At 42.1% G+C, this 19,173-nt stretch overlaps 1 protein-coding gene across 2 annotated transcripts in view; it reads left to right on the forward strand.

Annotated features, from left to right (window-relative positions):
• ERCC6 (ERCC excision repair 6, chromatin remodeling factor) overlaps window positions 1-16,628 on the forward strand; it is a 77,981-nt gene extending 61,353 nt beyond the window's left edge. Inside the window, exons 12-21 of one of the 2 annotated variants that reach the window (XR_009612981.3) lie at window positions 2,038-2,133; window positions 4,597-4,812; window positions 5,507-5,617; window positions 6,024-6,143; window positions 6,571-6,665; window positions 8,565-8,710; window positions 8,796-9,500; window positions 11,234-11,438; window positions 11,763-12,101; window positions 13,471-13,512. Coding sequence is in view for 1 of the 2 variants with exons in the window: in XM_060642189.3 (XP_060498172.3) it covers window positions 2,038-2,133; window positions 4,597-4,812; window positions 5,507-5,617; window positions 6,024-6,143; window positions 6,571-6,665; window positions 8,565-8,710; window positions 8,796-9,500; window positions 11,234-11,438; window positions 12,023-12,101; window positions 13,471-13,890 (2,193 nt within the window). In the remaining variant the exon portion in view is untranslated. Of the gene's footprint in view, window positions 1-2,037; window positions 2,134-4,596; window positions 4,813-5,506; window positions 5,618-6,023; window positions 6,144-6,570; window positions 6,666-8,564; window positions 8,711-8,795; window positions 9,501-11,233; window positions 11,439-11,762; window positions 12,102-13,470 lie in introns of both variants that reach the window. The other variant, XM_060642189.3, reaches the window with a different exon arrangement.
• Window positions 16,629-19,173: the final 2,545 nt, after the last annotated feature.

Raw genomic sequence — 19,173 nt, forward strand, 5'->3', positions numbered from 1 at the left:
CCCATCCCACACTCCAGCAAACCTACACACAGGAGTTTTAAGATCCCACGAGGCTCTTGACTAGAATTCCTTGAGGTTGGGACTTTGTCTCACCCATCTTAAAATGCCACGTAACACCTAAAACAGTGATTTGCGTACATGAAGCATCTGGTGAATAATTTGTTCAGTTAACTTTGTAATTAACAGGAAATGCTTTTCCCTGTTGCCTTTGTATTCAAAGGACTGAAATATGAGTTTAAGAAATCAGGAATTACATATACTCAGGTTCATATTTTAGAAAGATTACTCAGGCAGCATATGAACGCATTGGAGGAGAAGGAAAATGGAGGCACAGGGATGAGTTAGCCGGTCCTTATAGAGTCTGAGGGGAAAGATGAGTCTGAACCAAGGAGGGGTTTCCTGTGTAGTTGATGGGATGGATCTGCTGCCAGAGGCTTCAAAGGACAGAACATGGAGGAGACAGCTGACGAGTTTAATTCGGGTCGTTTGAAGCACCCACGAAATATCTGCCTGCTTAAAAGGCAATTATAAATGAGTCTTGGGTTCTGAGGAGAGTTCTAGGCTGGGATGTAGTTGTGACCTCTGAGCAGGGAAGGGGTGAAAGTTACAGGCAGGGATGAGTTTGCCTGAGGCCCATGCACGGAACGAGAAGAGAAAAGCTGCAGTGTTGTGGAGAGGGTATCAGGAGGGACTAGCCAGGAGGATAGGAGGCCTACGTAGAAAGGCAGGAGGTAGGGTAGGGGAAATGGATCATGAGGTCTAGGGTCCCTGTGTGGCCGGCTGCCAGGAAGTTATTAGTGACCTCATCCACGGCAGTTTCCTGGTGGATGTGCTCCAGGCTTGTGCTGGGTCCAGGAGAGGATGTGGGGATGGTGATTGTACATAATCCATTCAGGCAGTTTTCCCCCTCAGATTTTGGAAAGTGTAAGGTGGTGGAGCACTTAGGTGTAAGGAAGAGGAGAGGGTTTTCAGATCCAGTGTGAAGGTCAAAGGGTTGCCCCGATTGCAAATAGGAAGCTGTTCTGAGGATAAAGGAAAACCAGGTGAGGTGGATAAAGTAGATGAATTTTAGGAAGTGAAAGTCAGGGAATCATGACTGATAGCTTCAGTTTCTATTTTTGATGTTTTGTCCGTTTGATTGCTTTTAAGTAGAGGTTGAGACAAAGGTGGGTAACAAAGGTGGTGGGTAGGTGGGAGGCTTGGGGAGAATGAGGAGTGTTGTCACAGTTGTTCTAGGTTTATAGAAGGTGCTGAGTGGGGAGTGCATAGAGACTTCCCCTGGAGACCAGGAGCAGGAGTGGCAGGACACTGCCCCGATGGGTAGTGTTCTTCAGCAGTGCTCAGTACTTTACCAGAAAGGATTAGAGAAGGCAGGTGGTTGAGTCAGTCTTCATTTGAAAGTTTACAATGCAGACATAGCGGGTGGCAAAGGGGTAGCTGAAGGAGAATGTCTTGTTTTAATGACTAAGGAATAGTGTCAAGCCATGAGGTGGCGGCAGTGGACGTGGAAAAAGGAGGATTGAGAGGCAGAAAATCAAGGAATGTTCTGGCATGGAGTAACAGGCACAGTTGGGTTGGGAGGGTGGGCGAGTCTGGTAAACTTACGGACCTGTGCTTCCATCTCCAGGAAAGGGAACAAGTCAGGCGAGGGTAGGGTCCCTGGTCAGGTCTACGGAAGTGAAGGTGGGAGCGGGGCACAGGTGGTGACATGGTCTGAACTCTTGGAGGCTAGGATGCAGGAGGCTCTGTGCACCTGTCCCTGAACTTTGTTGTGGAGAGGAAGCCAGTCTTCAGGGACTGTTGGGAGAGTGGGTGGGAATCTGGAGGTGGATGGATGACAGAAATGGAGGGGCTGATGTAAAGGGGTGACTTATGTTTTTGTTCACCTTGAGATGTGGCACAATTTTGGCTTTTTAAAATAAGAAGTACATTGTTAAAATTGTATTTGTTGTGCTTTTTTAATTGGAAAATTTTGTTGATATTTTAATTATTTTCACAGTTTTTAAAAAAAAATTCTCTTTTTTTCCTCCCCTATAGGTCCTATTTTGCCGTCTTACAGAGGAACAACTTAAAGTCTACCAAAATTTTATTGATTCCAAAGAAGTTTACAGAATTCTTAATGGAGATATGCAGGTCAGCTAAATAATGGAAAGTAGAGAAATGAATTGTGGAGCAGGGAAGCAGGGGAGGAAAGGAACCTAGGACTAGTCAAGGATTCATGGTTACCTCTTAGAAACATTCGGGTGTGCACCGTCACTTAATTCAAAGCCCTTCCAGAAGTAAGAGAACATACAGTTCCATTTGAGCATGCTTCCTTTTGCCTGTATTGCAGCACGGTTACACTTGAGCCCCACGTCTCGTGGTCCAGAAGAGTAGTGCCAGACACAGGGTCTGTAGCGGTGAGTCCTGCAGGGATGTCTCGTCCTTTGCAGAAAGCAGGGAAGTGGCCCTGGACTGCTGGGGTTAGCAGGTGCATGAAGGAAGAATTAGGATTATAAATGTTTGTGTGAGTGATAACATTTTAGTTACTGGCAGTACTCAGCAGTAGATGGGGGTAAAGGTCTATTCAATAAGCATAGTCGCCTTATAATCAGCATTTAGTTTGAAGCTCCGTATAAACTGTTCAATTTCATTGTGCTTCAGTGTCCTAAAGTGTGAATTGTGTTTTGTTTATTTGACACATAAAACTTCCTTAGTCTTTGGTCTGTCCTCCTGGGAGGTACAGCTGAGTGGCAAGCACCTTACTCTCCAAAACACACTTCCCTGCTTATACACAGAGGTTGACAAAGAGATGAGAATGGGTGACGGGCTGCCCGTGTCCTGTACTGTCTGCGTGCTGTTTCTTCCAGATGAAGTCATTTCAGTTCTTTCAGCGCACAGTTTCTTACTTCATCTGTCTTTGGCATCTATGGGAGGTTCTTCAATCATTCACATTTATTCATCTCTCCAAAATCGTCCCTTAACTTAGCTTCGTGTGCCTCTGAATTGGGAAGCCGTAGGTGGTCTAGATTAGCACCAACCCGTAGATACACAATGCCAGCTGCATATGGGATTTTAAATTGTCCTAGTCACATTAAAAAAGGTAAAAGGAAGTGAAATCAATTTTGATAATGAATTTTATTTAACCTGATGTATGTATCTAAAATGTCATTTTAATACATAATCAAACATTTTAAATTATTAATGAAATATTTTACCTTTTTTAAAACTACATCTTTAAAATTGGATATTTTACATTTGCAGCACATCTCAATTTGGACTACCATGCTTTATTATTTTTTTAATTAATTTATTTTTGAGAGAGAGAGTGCGAATCAGGAAGGGGCAGAAAGAGAGAGAGGATCCCAAGCAGGCTCTGCACTGCCAGCTCAGAGCCCGATGTGGGACTTGAACCCATGAAACCACAAGATCATGACCTGAGCTGAAACCAAGAGTTGAATGCTCAACCCACTGAGCCACCCAGGTGCCCCTGCACTAGCCACACTGTGTGTGCATAGTAGCCCTCTGTGGCTTGTGACCACTGTATTGGAAGCACAGATCTAGAGGCAGACGGAGAGTTACAGATGACTGGAGGAATTTTGACAATGTTCCTGATTTGTTCAGATTTTTTTATTGTTTATTTTGTTTAACTGTTGTTTGCTAGTTAAAACTACCATTGTTGACTTCACTTATGGTTCATCTTTTTCTACTTGAGCTTTTATACTCCTGAGCTTGATTTGAGTCCTGAGCTTGATTTGAGAAAGCTGTGAAGGATGCCCTTCTGCTGGGAGCCTGGAGGGCAGGCACTCCTGGTCTCTTCTTACGCCCTTCTGCTGAATGAACCACCCTCATGTCTTTCCCATTTGCATATTTTCCAGGCAGACACGTTTTCTGATATTCTAATATAAAAGTAAATGGAACTTGGGGCGCCTGGGTGGCTCAGTCGGTTAAGCGTCTAAACTTTGGCTCAGGTCATGAGCTCATGGTTTGTGGGTTTGAGCCCTGTGTCAGGCTCTGTGCTGACAGTTCAGAGCCTGGACCCCGCTTCAGATTCTGTGTTTCCTTCTCTCTCTGCCCCTCCCCTGTTCGTACTCTGTGTGTCTCTCTCTCAAAACTAAATAAACATTAAAAAAAAAAAAGTTAAAAGTAAATGGAACTTCAACCTCTGACTCATGTTCAACTGCAGAACTTTCAGTGAGGTGTACTTAGTAATATTTAAATGCATTTGTTCAGTTACCTGCCCAATTTCTCCACATTTAGATGGGCATGTTTTTATTCACATAAAAGATGAGTCAGTTTTTATATGCTGTGAACTGCATACCTTTTTTTCTAGTGAGAGAAAATAAATCATCAGTAAATTAAATATGACCAGTAGATGTTCAGTCCAATAGGATGTTTTTGTTTCTAGAGAACTTACTTACCTTAGCAAGATAGAAGATGAATGAAGGTTGATTTCTTCCAGCTCCTAATATGCTGTGGATGTGGAGGAAGCTAAGAAACTGGTGAAGAATTCCTTTTTAATCTGTGTTACATACTGAATATCATCCTTCCCTCCCTTTCCAAGCGAATGTTATTTAAGTGGGATAATCAAATGCACGTAATTCTTTTATACCATAGATTTTCTCTGGACTTGTAGCCCTAAGAAAAATCTGCAACCACCCTGATCTCTTTTCTGGAGGCCCCAAGAATCTCAGAGGTATTCCAGATGATGAACTAGAAGAAGATCAGTTTGGATACTGGAAACGTTCTGGGAAAATGATAGTAGTTGAGTCCTTGTTGAAAATATGGCACAAACAAGGTCAACGAGTATTGCTATTTTCGCAGTCAAGACAAGTGAGTATACAGACCTCATACAAGAAACAACAATTCTTTAAGACTTAACAACCAGTAATTTTAAAAATGAGATGTAATTTAAAATAATGATTTTAAAAGCAAATTCACCCCCTGATACTAAGGTGGAAAGCCTACAGATCTCTTTGGGAGCTTGGATCTTTCTCTAGAATTGGTGCCTAGAAGTTAGCTTTTTAAAAAGGTTTACCAAAGGGGCGCCTGGGTGGCTCAGTCAATTGAGTGTCTGACTTCGGCTCAGGTCATGATCTCGCGATCCGTGAGTTCAAGCCCCGCGTCGGGCTCTGTGCTGACAGCTCCGAGCCTGGAGCCTGCTTCAGATTCTGTCTCCCCCTCTCTCTCTGCCCCTCCCCCACTCATGCTCTGTCTCTCTCTGTCAAAAATAAACATTAAAAAAAAAAAAAAAAAAGGTTTACCATGTGATTCTAGGGTGTGGGTAGGTTTGGGTCTGAACTCAAATAGATGTCCTGCTCTTTACAAAACTGAGAAGAATTAATAGTAGAGAAATACCAAAAATACTCTTGTAGTAAGTATTATATTTATCTGCCTCAGAGCAAGAAGCCCCTTTTAATTTAAGCCTGTTGGGGAAGGTTTGACTGTTTAGAGAAATGTGAGAGTACTCACTGCAAGTGTATTTTTGATTTTTAAACTCTTTTCCCCTCCCCCCTCTCCCAAACAGATGTTGGACATACTTGAAGTATTCCTTAGAGCCCAAAAGTATTCTTACCTCAAGATGGATGGTACCACTGCAATAGCTTCAAGACAACCACTGATTACAAGATACAACGAGGTAACCAGTGTATATAACAGTAAAACCAAGTAGTGCTACTCTGTGCAGAGGAAGGAAGGAGAATAGCTTCACTCACCTGAGCCATGCGTACATGGGGAATAGGCAGTGGGTAGGGAGAGACTTACTGCTTTAAACTCTGTGCATTTCTGTATTTTGTGTATGTTTGTGTGTCTAAACAAAGAATGTGTATTCCTTCTTGAAAAGCCAACTCTGAGATATTTCTAATATAATTGATACTAAAAGTAGGAGTTGTGAGATGAGATCTTGACTGACCCACGGTCTCCAGGACATAACCCATTTTTTGTATTGGGAAGAGGTTTCCATGTGTAGAGTATGTAAAGACAGAGGTGAAGAGCTGTAACTAGTCTTAAATGAGCATGCTAAAAGTTGCACATCTTACCTCTAGGACACATCTATATTTGTGTTTCTTCTGACCACTCGGGTGGGTGGCATAGGAGTCAACCTGACGGGGGCAAACAGAGTCATCATCTATGATCCCGACTGGAACCCAAGTACAGACACACAGGTAAGGGAGTGTATTAGTGGCATACAGGTGAGTGGCCAGCACTTGGGAGTGTCCTTCGGCGCCCCTGTCAGCTTCTGCATGGAGCTGACATCTTGGTTGTTGCCCAGTCTTCAGCGTGGAGGAAGATACCGTCTGGCCTCACAGACAGGAAGAGTCTCCAGCAGTTTATCTGTAACATTCATCGCTACACCTGGGGTACAGAGAGAGAGTGCAAAGTTACACACATTGTTTTTCAGGTGGAGATGGCTCCGTCTGCCTTTGTCACCTGCCTATTTATCTTCCTTAATAGGCCTTATATGTATTTTAGCATCAGTAGCCAAAATTTTAGCTTTGGCAGGGGAAGGAAGCAACCGGCTGTCTCTCTTTTCTTTTGGTAAGTGCTTGTCATTGGGAAGGGTGCTTGTTACCATGCATCTCTCTGCTGCAGGCCCGGGAGCGAGCCTGGAGGATCGGCCAGAAGAAGCAAGTGACGGTGTACAGGCTGCTGACTGCAGGCACCATCGAAGAAAAGATTTACCACCGGTCAGTACAGATGGCTGCTCGCTCCTTGACTGGAGACTGCTCTCCCCGCTGCGGCGTGTGCAGGATGTAGATCTAGAAGTATGCCTCCAGGGCTTGGAGCTGGGAATTTTTTTCATGTATTGCTTTAAAAGTCTTTTCATCTTAGAGCAATAGTTGCTGTAACTTAAAGGATATGTGAGGGTTTGGGGGGTTTTTTTTTGGTTGTTGTTTTGGTTTTGTATTTTTTCTTATTAAAGTAAGTTCAGATGGCTTATTTTGAGTTTTTAGAAAATGTCTTTGGGGTGCCTGGGTGGCTGTCAGTAGAGCATGTGACTCTTGATCTCGGGTTCATGGGTTCAAGCCCCACATTGGGGATGGAGTTTACTTAATATTAAAAAAAAAAAAAAGTAAAAGTCTTTGAACCTGAATGTCTTCGTACCTTATTAAACATCAAGGACTGCTTATGTGTAAACTTCATGTTAACTTATTTAAGAGAAACGTACCTATCTACTATAGTGTACCATCTTTTTTCAAAAATTTTAAGAAGTGACAGAGTTGAAATATATACTGAAATTTTCACATAACATGCAGGTGTGATCAGTGTGGGGTAGCCTGGTTCAGATGCCCCTGAGAGACAGGTTGACCAGGATACCTGTTTCTTTTTCCATCTCTCTCTACAACGAGTAGGGGTTTGGGCAAAGGTCACTTTAACAGTGGGGTGGAGATACTGCCACCTTCTCCCCCCTCCTCTGCTGAAGACTTTATTCTCAAACTGTACCCCAGCTCTTAAAGCAAGGCTTCCTGCTTTCTACCCTGCACTGGGTTACTGCCAGATAGGTGTGTGTTCTTCAAGTTCTTATTCTTTTTTTTTGTAATTTTTTTAATGTTTATTTTTTTTTTTTCAACGTTTTTTATTTATTTTTGGGACAGAGAGAGACAGAGCATGAACGGGGGAGGGGCAGAGAGAGAGGGAGACACAGAATCGGAAACAGGCTCCAGGCTCCGAGCCATCAGCCCAGAGCCCGACGCGGGGCTCGAACTCACGGACCGCGAGATCGTGACCTGGCTGAAGTCGGACGCTTAACCGACTGCGCCACCCAGGCGCCCCTTTAATGTTTATTTTTGAGAGAGAGAGAGAGACAGAGTGTGACTGGGGGAAGGGCAGAGAGAGAGGGAGACACAGAATCTGAAGCAGGCTCCAGGCTCCAGGCTCCGAGCTGTCAGCACAGAGCCCAGCGTGGGGCTCGAACTCATGAACCGTGAGATCATGACCTGAACTGAAGTTGGACGCTTAACTGACTGAGCTACCCAGGTGCCCCCTCAAGTCCTTATTCTGAGAGGGCTGGAGATGAGCTGAGTCCTGTGAGGGAGAGCTTCCTTTTAGAGAGACATGTTGTAGCCTGGGTGATAGGGGCAGGACTGCTTTGTGGGGACGTCTGGGCAGGGGTGATGATGGTGTGGAGCTTCAGCATAGAGTGTGAATCAGCACGCGGAAGTGGGTGAGACGGCTTCAAGTACAAAGCTCAGTTAAGAGAGTTTCCCGAATGCCATCATGGAAGGGTCCTGAAGAGGGCAGGGCAGGGGACCTGCCAGGAAGCTGACTCCTTCCAGCTCAGAAAGGCTGTGAATCACATGATTACATATAGAAAAGTGTTGTCTGACATGTGATGAATCTTGGAGGTTGAAAAAGCTCACTGGGTATAAATAATATGATATTCTTTGTATTTCAGATTCTATAAAACATGGAGACCATCCAATGTTTCATGTACTTTCTGAATTGTAATTTTCCAAGGCAAGAAGTTTGGGTATTATTTAGACATTTGTTCAGCTGCAGTTATCATATCAGTCATAGTTTTATAATTAGGATTTTGAGGCACGGCTAAGCATTGTTTCATACGAGTTTAATTTTTATCTTTTTAGACAAATTTTCAAGCAGTTTTTGACAAATAGAGTGCTGAAAGATCCGAAGCAAAGGCGATTTTTCAAGTCCAACGATCTTTATGAGCTGTTCACTCTGACAAGCCCCGATGCATCCCAGAGCACTGAAACAAGTGCTATTTTTGCAGGTATTACATAAAGTAACTTAACTTAGAGTAGTAAATCACGGCAGAATTATGTAGTGTAACTTGAGTGTGCTTTTCCCCTTTATAGGAACTGGTTCAGATGTTCAGACTCCCAAACGCCTTTTAAAAAGAAAACTTCTGCCAGCCTTTGGAACAGACCCTAATGTTTCAATGTGCAAAAAGTGCCCTGATTCTAATGCATCTGCAAATGATGCCACATCATCTGAAGAAAAGTCTACAGCGACAGGAGCTGAAGTAAATGCAGTAACATCTGATCAAGTAACATCTGATCCTTTGAAAGATGCCCCTCGAACGCCTAGAGATCTGACTGGTGGTGATGGGCCTGGAGAAGAGACGAGTGCAGTGTCTAGACCAGAGGAGTCATCAGTGATTAGTGGACATGGGGAATGTTCAGATTCTCCAGGAATCAGCAAAATGGATGGACTGTCTAGTGAAGAAAGCATCCATGAAAAACAAGGTCTTTCTGACAAAAGAGAAAGCTGCCAGGCTCCAACAGACCCTCTTCGGGAGAATAAGCAAACGGAAAATAATTTTTATAAGCACAAGTCTAAAACAAAACATAGTGCACCAGAAGAAGAGACCCCACACCATCGCAGGCTGAAGCAAAAGCCTAAGAACTCTAAGCATCGCAGAGATGCCAAGTTTGAAGGAACTCGAATTCCACACCTAGTGAAGAAAAGGCGGTACCAGAAGCAAGACAGTGAAAATGAGAATGAGGCCAGCCCGCAGAGCAATGACGATTATGTCTTGGAAAAGCTTTTCAAAAAGTCAGGTAATCTTTTTGCTGAATATGCCACAGGTGTGCTAGGAACAGAAGATGGGTAGGCTCTTTGTAGCAGTAGCAGCCTTTACTCACAGGGCCAAATGGGCTCTCAGCTGGAAGTAGTTTTTCTTCTAAAATTCAGATTTGGAATATAGTGACATTTTGAAAATCTTATTCACCTCTCTTTTCTGAAGACCTCAAAGAAATTGAACCTTTGGGGAACAACAGTACTTGACTTACAACCACATACAGGAGGGGTGCAGTGCTTTAAGTAGATTTGTGTGACCTGAACACTAATAGGAAGTTCCTGGACATGCTATATTTATGTCATTTTCCAGCACAGGAGATTAAAGTAACCGTCATAGGGGAGAGGCAGGGACGTGGCCATGGGCAGGCACTCTGGAAGTGGGAAAGCTGATCACTAATATCGAGGGAGAACAATCAGGAAAGCAGATTCCACAGTTGCTCAGGACCAGGGAGGACAGGCAGTCCTGCACAGCGTAGTCATCCCTGGGAATGTTGTCTTGTTCAGGCCTCTGCAGTCATCGTGTTCACAGTGTGATGGCCCGAGTGACCAGAGATCACCGTTTGTGGGTCTCAATTCGGGAGGGCAGGTTTCTGTATGGCATTTCAGAAGGAAACCCTCTGGGCCTCCTACCTTCTATTTCTTTTCCATTTACTGGTCTGTTTTCCTAGGAAATGATCTCTTTTGTTTAGTTTTCAAGTTTATTTGCATAGAGGCATTGAAAATGTTATTGTAATTTTTTAGAAACTTGCTTCTGTTTCAAGACAGTTGCTCCCTTGTCATTTCTAATTTTGTAGATTTCTGCCACACTTTTTTTTCGGTCAGGTTAAGCTAGTGGTTTGTTTGTGATTTTTTTTTTTTAAATCAGCATTTTGATTTATTAATTAGGTCTATCGTTCTCTACCTCATTAATTTTTGCTTTTATCTTTATTATTTTCTTCCCCGTGCTTCCTTTTTTTTTTTTTTTTTTTTTTGCGTTTTGGTGAGTTTTTTTGGCTTAATTTTTATAAGACTGACTTAGAAATTTGTTAATTCATTTGGGGCGCCTGGGTGGCTCAGTCAGTTAAGTGCGTGACTCTTGATTTTGGCTCAGGTCATGATCTCACAATTGTGAGATCAAGCCCTGAGTCAGGCTCTGTGATGGGCTTAGAGCCTGCTTAAGATTTTCTCTCTCCCTGTCCCTCTGCCCCTCCCCACCTCGTCTGTGCATGTAGGGGACAAGCCCAAGGGTACTCTCTCTCTAACTCAAAAAGAGAAAAATGCTTTTTTAAAATAAAAAAAGAAATTAATTCATTTTTATTCTTTCATTTTTATTGATACATAAATATTTAAGGCTATGAATTTACCACTGAAAACTTCATTAAATTCTGCTGATAAGTGGCATTTTCATGATCATTAGTTTTTAGAAACTCTATAATTCTGGCTTATATTTTTACATCTTTCCCTTCAGTAAAGAATTAATAGACGGTTTTAAAAATTTCCAGGTAGCAGATATGTTGAGGGTCATTAGTAATCCCCACATACCTTGTAGGGTGGTGATGAAGGTGACTAGCAACAGCATTTATAAAGTTCCTGGGTCATGATAGTCAACTTGGCAAATGGCAGCTAAAAATGTTCATTGTTTTTCCTCCACCCACAACAAGACTAGCCAATATAGAAGAAAACATATTGTGTACAAACCGGAATAACATATTACTGTTTCCTTTGTTCTTGTTAGTTGGTGTGCACAGTGTCATGAAACACGATGCCATCATAGATGGGGCCAATCCAGATTATGTGCTGGTGGAGGCAGAGGCCAACCGAGTGGCCCAGGATGCCCTGAAAGCGCTGAGGCTCTCTCGTCAACGGTGTCTGGGAGCAGTGTCTGGTGTTCCCACCTGGACAGGCCATCGGGGGGTTTCTGGTGCACCAGCAGGAATAAAGTAAGAGATTGCTGCTCTCCCATGCATGTGAGGTGGCCAAACCGCCTAGGCCAGGAATAAAGCCAGGGCAGGCGTGGTAGAAAGTCTTGCAGGGAGGGGTTGGGTCAATCAGATTTGCATGACTTGGGGAAAAACATTTATAGTCTTACGTTCTTCCTCACACTGTCTCCTGCCTTCCAAAGCTGAGTTTTCAGGGAAGGCGGCATGATCTGTTTTGCTCAAGAGATGTTAAAAATAAGAGATACAGAATAATAACTAAACTTAAGATGATTAGCCAGTGTTCAGCAATCAGTAACTACTATGCTATTCGGTTCATTTGTTCAGAATAATCTTTCTACCTGGAATTTGTGGGTAGTTGCCATCACTTGTTGAACAAGATACTGAGTGGTTCTTACTTGAGATGCAGCTGTGACTTCCCAGGAGAGCAACGTAGAAAGACTGAAGGGGATGAGCATCATGGTTATGAAAGAGTAACCATGAAGAAGAAAATTTTCCAGCAAAAGATTAAGTTTTGAAAGGGCATTTTCATCTCTAAGACCACAGGAGCAAACATTTCATCTACTGTGGCTCTTTTCCTTATTTAGGAGTAGATTTGGTCAGAAAAGGAATTCCAACTTCTCTCTGCAGCATCCTTCTTCAACATCTTCAAAGGAGAAATGCCAGGTAATATGATAGCCTGTCTGCTTTTCGTGTGTGAGTCTTAATAGAACTGCTGTGAAAATTTAACCTGATTCAGATGTGAAGAAAATCGCTGGCATAATGGCCCCCAGTATCTGTGTTGTATGCTCTGATTAATGAAGCACTTTCATGTGAAACTGAAAGGACCAGCCAACTTTGTAAAAGACAGTCTTTAACCCAAATCTACAGCAGAATCTCTGTTTTGCCCTCAGAAAGTTAACACAGGGATAGAGGATGTGGGAGTTGCTGCCCCTGCAGCCTGCTCCGTTCGGTGGTGACGTACCAGTTCTGGAGAGCCCTACCCTCTAACGTGAATGTTGAGAAAACTGCCTGGGATGTTGTTTGTAATTTACTAGCCACTAGAACCTTGTGCCCATCTCTCCCTGTCCTGTAACCCCCGGATGCCCTGAGTGCTTCACTGAGTAAAGACTGGACCAGACTCTATCATTCAGTGCTCTCTTTGGTCTTTGCTAGTTAAGGGTTATGTTACTGATAAAAGTTGAAAACTCCCCAAGTTCAGACTCCTGTTTCAAACTTAAAAAAAAAAAAAAAATTTTTTTTAATGTTTATTTTTGAGAGAGAGATACAGCATGAGTGGGGGAGGCACAGAGAGAGAGGGAGACACAGGATCCGAAGTAGGCTCAAGGCTCTGAGCTGTCACCACCAAGCCCGACGCGGGGCTCGAACTCACAAACTGTGAGATCATGACCTGAAACTGAAGTTGGGTTGATGCTCAACCGACTGAGCCACCCAGGCACCCCTCAGACTCCTATTTTCGATTAATATGAACACGTGTAGAACAGAGAACGTTTCTTTGACTTTCCATGTTCTGTTCTTTTAGCAATAGGGATGTGAAAAAGGTTAGATTTGTGTTGTTGCTCTAGGGAAACTCACATGAGGTGTAAAGTAGGAAAGAGTCAAAAGATTTAAAAGTGAAGAGAAGGAAGTGCAGCTCTACGATTGTTCTTAGCCCACGGTGCCTGGATCAGGGTGGGCTTGCGAGGAAGGACAGGAAAAGTCTGCACAACCCGCACCTCCTAGAGCCGGCTTTCCCACCGAAGGGAGGCTGCAACCCCTGCCCCCTGCCCATCCCCGTCCTCTCACCACACAGGGATGGAGTGAAGAGTGTAGTTTGGGGGAATTGGGTTTTTAGAAAAATGGTATATAATGGTGGGTGGGTTTCAGTGCTTGACATGCCCCCTGCCCCTTTTTGTTCGATGCCATCTCATTCTTTCCTGTCAGCCTCACTACCCTGGGCTCTAGTATTTGCTTATGGCTCCTCAGTGTTTTGGGGGAAGTAGTAGGAACGTGAATTAGAAGCTGGCATATCACTGCAGTGGTCTTCTTTCTCCAGGACGGCGTCACGAGAAAGGATGGAAAGGATAATGCTTGTGAGCACTTCAGTGGAAAAGTGGAAGATGCAGAGTCTTCACCCGGGGCCCTCCCTTCGTCTTCACTGTTGGCTAAAATGAGAGCTAGGAACCACCTGATTCTGCCAGAGCGACTGGAAAGTGACAGTGCGCACCAAGAGGCATCTGCTCCGCCATCTGCCACCACGGAACACGATGATCTGCTGGTGGAAATGAGAAACTTCATTGCTTTTCAGGCCCGTGTTGATGGCCAGGCCAGCACTCGGGAGATCCTGCAGGAGTTCGAGTGCAAGTTATCAGCCTCACAGTCTTGTGTCTTTCGAGAACTATTGAGAAATCTGTGCACTTTTCATAGGACTTCTAGTGGTGAAGGAATTTGGAAACTCAAGCCAGAATACTGCTGACATTACTTTCTAAACTTTCAGTTGACTTTTCCTAATGGAAATTTCTGGTTATTAATCCTATAACTAATAATCATGTTTGTCAACAGAAGTTGGCTGCATTTGATGTTTACTTTGAATGATATCTACCTCATAATTTAAAATTTCAAGGAAGAAGACATTCATCTCCAAAACTTAAAAGTTTTAAAAATACTTGGGTTGATATTTTCATTTTGGCACTATGAATTATGTTATAAAATCAGGGACCTGATAGTTAATCTTTGGATCGCATTTGTTCCTCTACCCAAAAGATGCTGTCGGGGAGCACATTACTGCTCGTTTAGATGTTTGTAGACCAGAAATCTCAAGAATTCTTTTATTGGTGCTAAAAACATGTCTTATATTCATTCAGACCTGTTCAATAAATTAGTTCATCAATATCTGGTAACAGATACTTATTTTGGGGGCATAGGTTTTAAACATTTAAACTTATTTGTTACCCATAAAAAATGAGATTTGGTGTCTTATGAATATATCTGTCTCATAGTCTTCCTTTTAAGGTACTGTTAAATCAGCAGGCATTTTCATTAGTAAAGCATGAAATAGCTTGGTAATAAATAAGACCTATACTTGCAGAAGGTTGTAGTGTTACTAAGCTTATGTTGGCTTTACTTTAAGCCAAGTGCATCTTCTTCCCCCCTATGGGGACTGTCTTTTAGGAATATAAAATGTGTTATCTTAAAAAAATACACAAAACTTTAAGCAGAACCAAAAGTAAGTACAAATGAAACCACCAACATACACGTGCACGCAAATGTCATTCCAGACCACAGCCGATATACCATGATTACTGTGTAGTGACCACCCTGGCGGACTGCTCCCTCTGTTCACATGCCGAGCGGTAACTTGGAGCATTTTTTATTTTATTTGTTGTTTGCTTTCTGAGGATGCTGATTACTTTGTGTTAGGCACCGTCGTTCCCCTTGTGTGTTATCTTCTGTCCAGCGGTTTTCATCTGTCTTTGTGCTTTGCATTTGCTGTGACTCTCCTGCTCCAGAGGTTTGCTTTGTAGCTGTTTCCTGGCCGTTGTGATGGTGTTGTTCTGATCCTCTGTTTTCTTAGCCTTGATTTTCTCGTTTCCTGCCCTTTGTTTTATCATCTCAGCTCTGAAATCTTGTTTTCTTAAGTTCGTTGTATTGCTTGCATTTCTTCTAGAGCGGTCACAGTGCAGTTTGTTTCTTGGATTTGTTTTCTCTGGCCTGCTATATTTCCTGTCTGCCTTTTCTGTATCAGGCTTGCCTTCCTCCTATGCCATTTCTTTACATCTTGCTTCTGCTGCAAGAGAGCCGCTCTGCCCATATCTGTATGTTCTTCCCTGTGACGCAGAGGGAAGGGAAAGGACTTGGGTTGGGGGTCCGGGAGAGCCTCTGCTGGGCACCACACAGCCCTGATTGGAGGATTTGCATTTTACCTCTCTGGTCTGAGGTTCTGTTTGATAGCCTGGGCCCAGGCATCCCTACCCGTAGACAGGAGATGGCAGAGAGTCATTCCCACTAGGATTTTCTGCTTTTTTTTAAAAAAAAATCTGTCTTATTCATCTTATTCTGTTTTTAGAGTGATTTATATGTTAGAGGAAGAAGATGCTATTATTTTCTTTAGTCTGCTGTCTTTATCTAGAAGTCATAGATGGGATTTTTAAACAGCTCAATAAATCTTGAACTTGAGAATTTGGCTCAGAAGGGAGTTAAAACTCCCTGGGAAGTTCTGGGAAGAACTGGGAAGTTCTTTTTTTTATTTAATTTTGTAATAATCAGCCTATAAGAAAACTACTTCCCCCTTGTTCTTTGATTGAATTTAGTTCACTCTATCTTTCTTGTCTGAGATCTGAACTCTGCTGAGCAAGAGAAGTTGCAGCCTTCTTGTCAAGTAGAAAATGCTATCAAAAGGGATGATGCAGTCAAAGCAGGGTGGTCCTCACTCCAGTTCTTGTCTCAGCACTACCACTGGCATGCTGGGACCTCGGGCAGGTCGCTGCTCTGCCTGTGTCTCAGTGTGACATCTGTGAACACTGTCACCATGCCTCCCAGGTGGACAGGCTTAGAGGACGATGCTCTAAGGGTCATGATTTTAATAATAGTAACTTATTCATTTAGATAAAATCTACTTTTTGGAACTTTAAAGGCTTTGTACAATGTAGATAGGTTTAATGTATTTAACATGTTATATTGGTATCAAGCTATAAAATTTTCTGTAATTTTAAAACTTCCTTAATTTATACATGAATATACTATCACTGTGTAAAAAATTTCAGGCAATACTTTGTCTCCTCGCTGTTCTTGCTCCTGTCCCAGAGATAAGTACTGTATGTCGTGTGTATTCTTCCAGGCTGTGTCCCAGGCATTTATAAATACCCATGGCAGAGACTGCTGCTCTCATGTGCGTTTTCCCCTTTTCCTTTACTGACAAGATTTCCTGAGTTTTACCTGGGTACGTGACTACTCAGCTGCAGACTTGACTTCCCGGCCTCCCTTATAGTTAAGTGTGGCCCTGTGACTGGGCAATGGGATATGAGCAGAACTTCCAGATCGGGCCCTTAAATAAGGGACTGGTGTACACTCTTCTTGCCGAGACGTCCGGGGGACCTTAAGCAGTGACATGGGATCGACATAGGTCGTGTGTTGAGGCTGGAAAAGCTGGCCTGCCAGCCTTGAACTGCTTTCTTTTTACCTGTTCCTTAAGAATAAAATAAATTCCTGATTTAACCGCTGCCTTTTATAGTCTGTTTATTACAGCCTCCAGTTTTGTTTTAGGTATGTGATCTATGTAGATGGGATTATGTCATCCTTTTTGCAGCTAGCTTTTCATTGAACATTATATGCAAGATATCTTTTCATCCCTACAATTATGGCTTTACCTTCATGGAACTGCTGGTTTAAAACTTAGATTTTTTTCAGGGTGCCTGGGTGGCTCAGTCAGTCGGGTGATCCCAAGGTCGTGGGATTGAGTTCTGGATTGGGTTCTGCACTGAGCATGGAGCCTGCTTAAGATTCGGGGCGCCTGGGTGGCTCAGTCAGTTAGGCGTCTGACTTCGGCCTGGGTCATGATCTCGCAGTTCGTGAGTTCAAGCTCCGCATTGGGCTCTGTGCTGACAGCTCAGAGCCTGAAGCCTGCTTCAGATTCTGTGTCTCCCTCTCTCTCTGCCCCTCCCCTGCTTGTGCTCTATCTCCGAAAAAGAAATAAATATTAAAAAAAAAAAAAGATTCTCACTCTCTACCTCTGCCCCTCTCCCTGACCTACACTCTCTCTCAAAATTTTTTTAAAAGTTACATAGATTTTAATTTTAATGGATATAGTGAAACTGCTTCCTTCCGTTTATACTCCATCCATGAAAGGACCCCATTCTCCACACCCTTGCCAACAGTAGGTAGCATCAATCTTGGGATGTTTGTTTTGTTTTTAACAAGTCTTGTGTTTGAAAACACCTTGTTTGAGCTTGAATTTCCCTGAAAACCAAAGATTTCCATGTTTTTTGGCCATTTGTAGATTCTCTTGAGTGTTGCTTGTTCATATGTTGGTCTAGTTTTACAATTGGTTACTAATCTTTCAGGGTCCCTCCCCCCAAAGAAAAATGAAGAGGCAATTGCCCCAACTATTATTGAACTTTTTCATTCTTCATTCTTTTCTCTGTTCATTCTTTTCTCCGTTCATTCTTTTCTCCACCCATTTGAAATGCCAGGTGTATCATATGCTAAGTTGTCTTTTCAAGGAGAATGGATCTAGATGTCTATTCTACCAACCACACTCTTCACTATCATTTGATTTTGTACTATGTTTTGCTTTCTATAGGCAAGTTCCTAGTCCTCCCTGCCTCTGCTCCCATTGTCATCTTGTATATTTCCTGTTCCAGGTGAGTCTTAGAATCAGTTTATAATGTCACTGAGATTGTATTGTTCTTTTGATTGGGATTGCATTAGTTTATTGACTTGAGGATAATAGACTTCTTCAAATTAATACAAATTTTCCCATTAGGATCATGATAGGTCTCATTTTGTTAATTATTAAGTTTTTTATATTCTTGGATAAAATTTTAATAACTTTCTTCATAAAGATCTTGCCACTTTTCATATTAGGCTTATTCCTAGGTATTATATAGATTTTTAGTTTTCGTTGGAGATCTTTCTTACATAAAAATTTGGAGAATCAGAACATTCATGTATCTACTTTCCTTATGATACCATTTATCATACAGAAGTTTTAAATTTAAGTGTAGTCAAATTCAGTCTTTACATATTTTTCCTTATTTGAGGATCCCTTTCCTAACCTGATGTCATTATTGCATTCTCATAAATTGTCTTGTAAATTCCATATGGATAGTTATTTTTCTAGCACGTTTAAAAAAAATAGCTCATCCTTTCCTGATTTGTGAGGCTGTCGCTATGATTATATCCAATTTTCATGTAACTATGGGAATATTTCTGGGCTTCTGTTAAATTGGTCCACCTATCTAACTTTGCCAATAACCCACTGTTTTAATCATTGTAGCTTTATAATTGGTTATTGTATATGATAGAATGGTTTCCCTCATCTTCCAAAAATGCCTTAGTTCCTAGTTCCATATTTTAAATAGGGCATTTTTAATACATATTTATTATGAAGACCTAATTCCACCGGGTCTTTCACTTACAATAAGATCATATACATCTTACATTTATTTCTAATTATCCTGTAGTTTTGGTTGCTACAGTAAATAACATTAGAAAGACATTTTCTAGTTGATAAGAATACTGTTGATTTCATATAGTGGTGTGTATGTAGCAACCCTGCTAAACTATTTTACTAATTAGTCTCTAAATTGTCGTGTGTGTAACAATTGTGTCAACTGCAAATAATGACAATTGTGATTCTTCCATTCCAATTCTTATATACTTTAAATACTTCCAATATGGTAACCTGATAATGTAGGTGACAACCATTGGCATCTTTGTCTTATTCCTGACATCAAAGACAAACTTCTAAAGTTTACCATTAAATATGCAGTTGCTGTTATTTTCTAGCACATGGTCTTTATCAGGTTAAGAAAATGCCCTTTCCAGTCCTAAATCCAGTGCTGAATTTTATTAAATGCTTTTTCTGCATCTACTGATCTGTTTTTCTCCTTTAAATATCTCTCTTAGTGTCATAAAGTACAGTCAAGTTTTCCAGCATTAAAATATCTCTTAGACTTCCAGAATGACAGTGTTAGGGAGTCCATGGACCTGCTATCCAGAAAGCAACTATAACTGGACAAAATATCAAGAGAGCCCCCCT

The sequence above is a fragment of the Panthera onca genome, chromosome D2 (assembly GCF_046562875.1).
Source record: "Panthera onca isolate mPanOnc1 chromosome D2, mPanOnc1 haplotype 2, whole genome shotgun sequence".
Lineage (NCBI taxonomy): Eukaryota > Metazoa > Chordata > Mammalia > Carnivora > Felidae > Panthera > Panthera onca.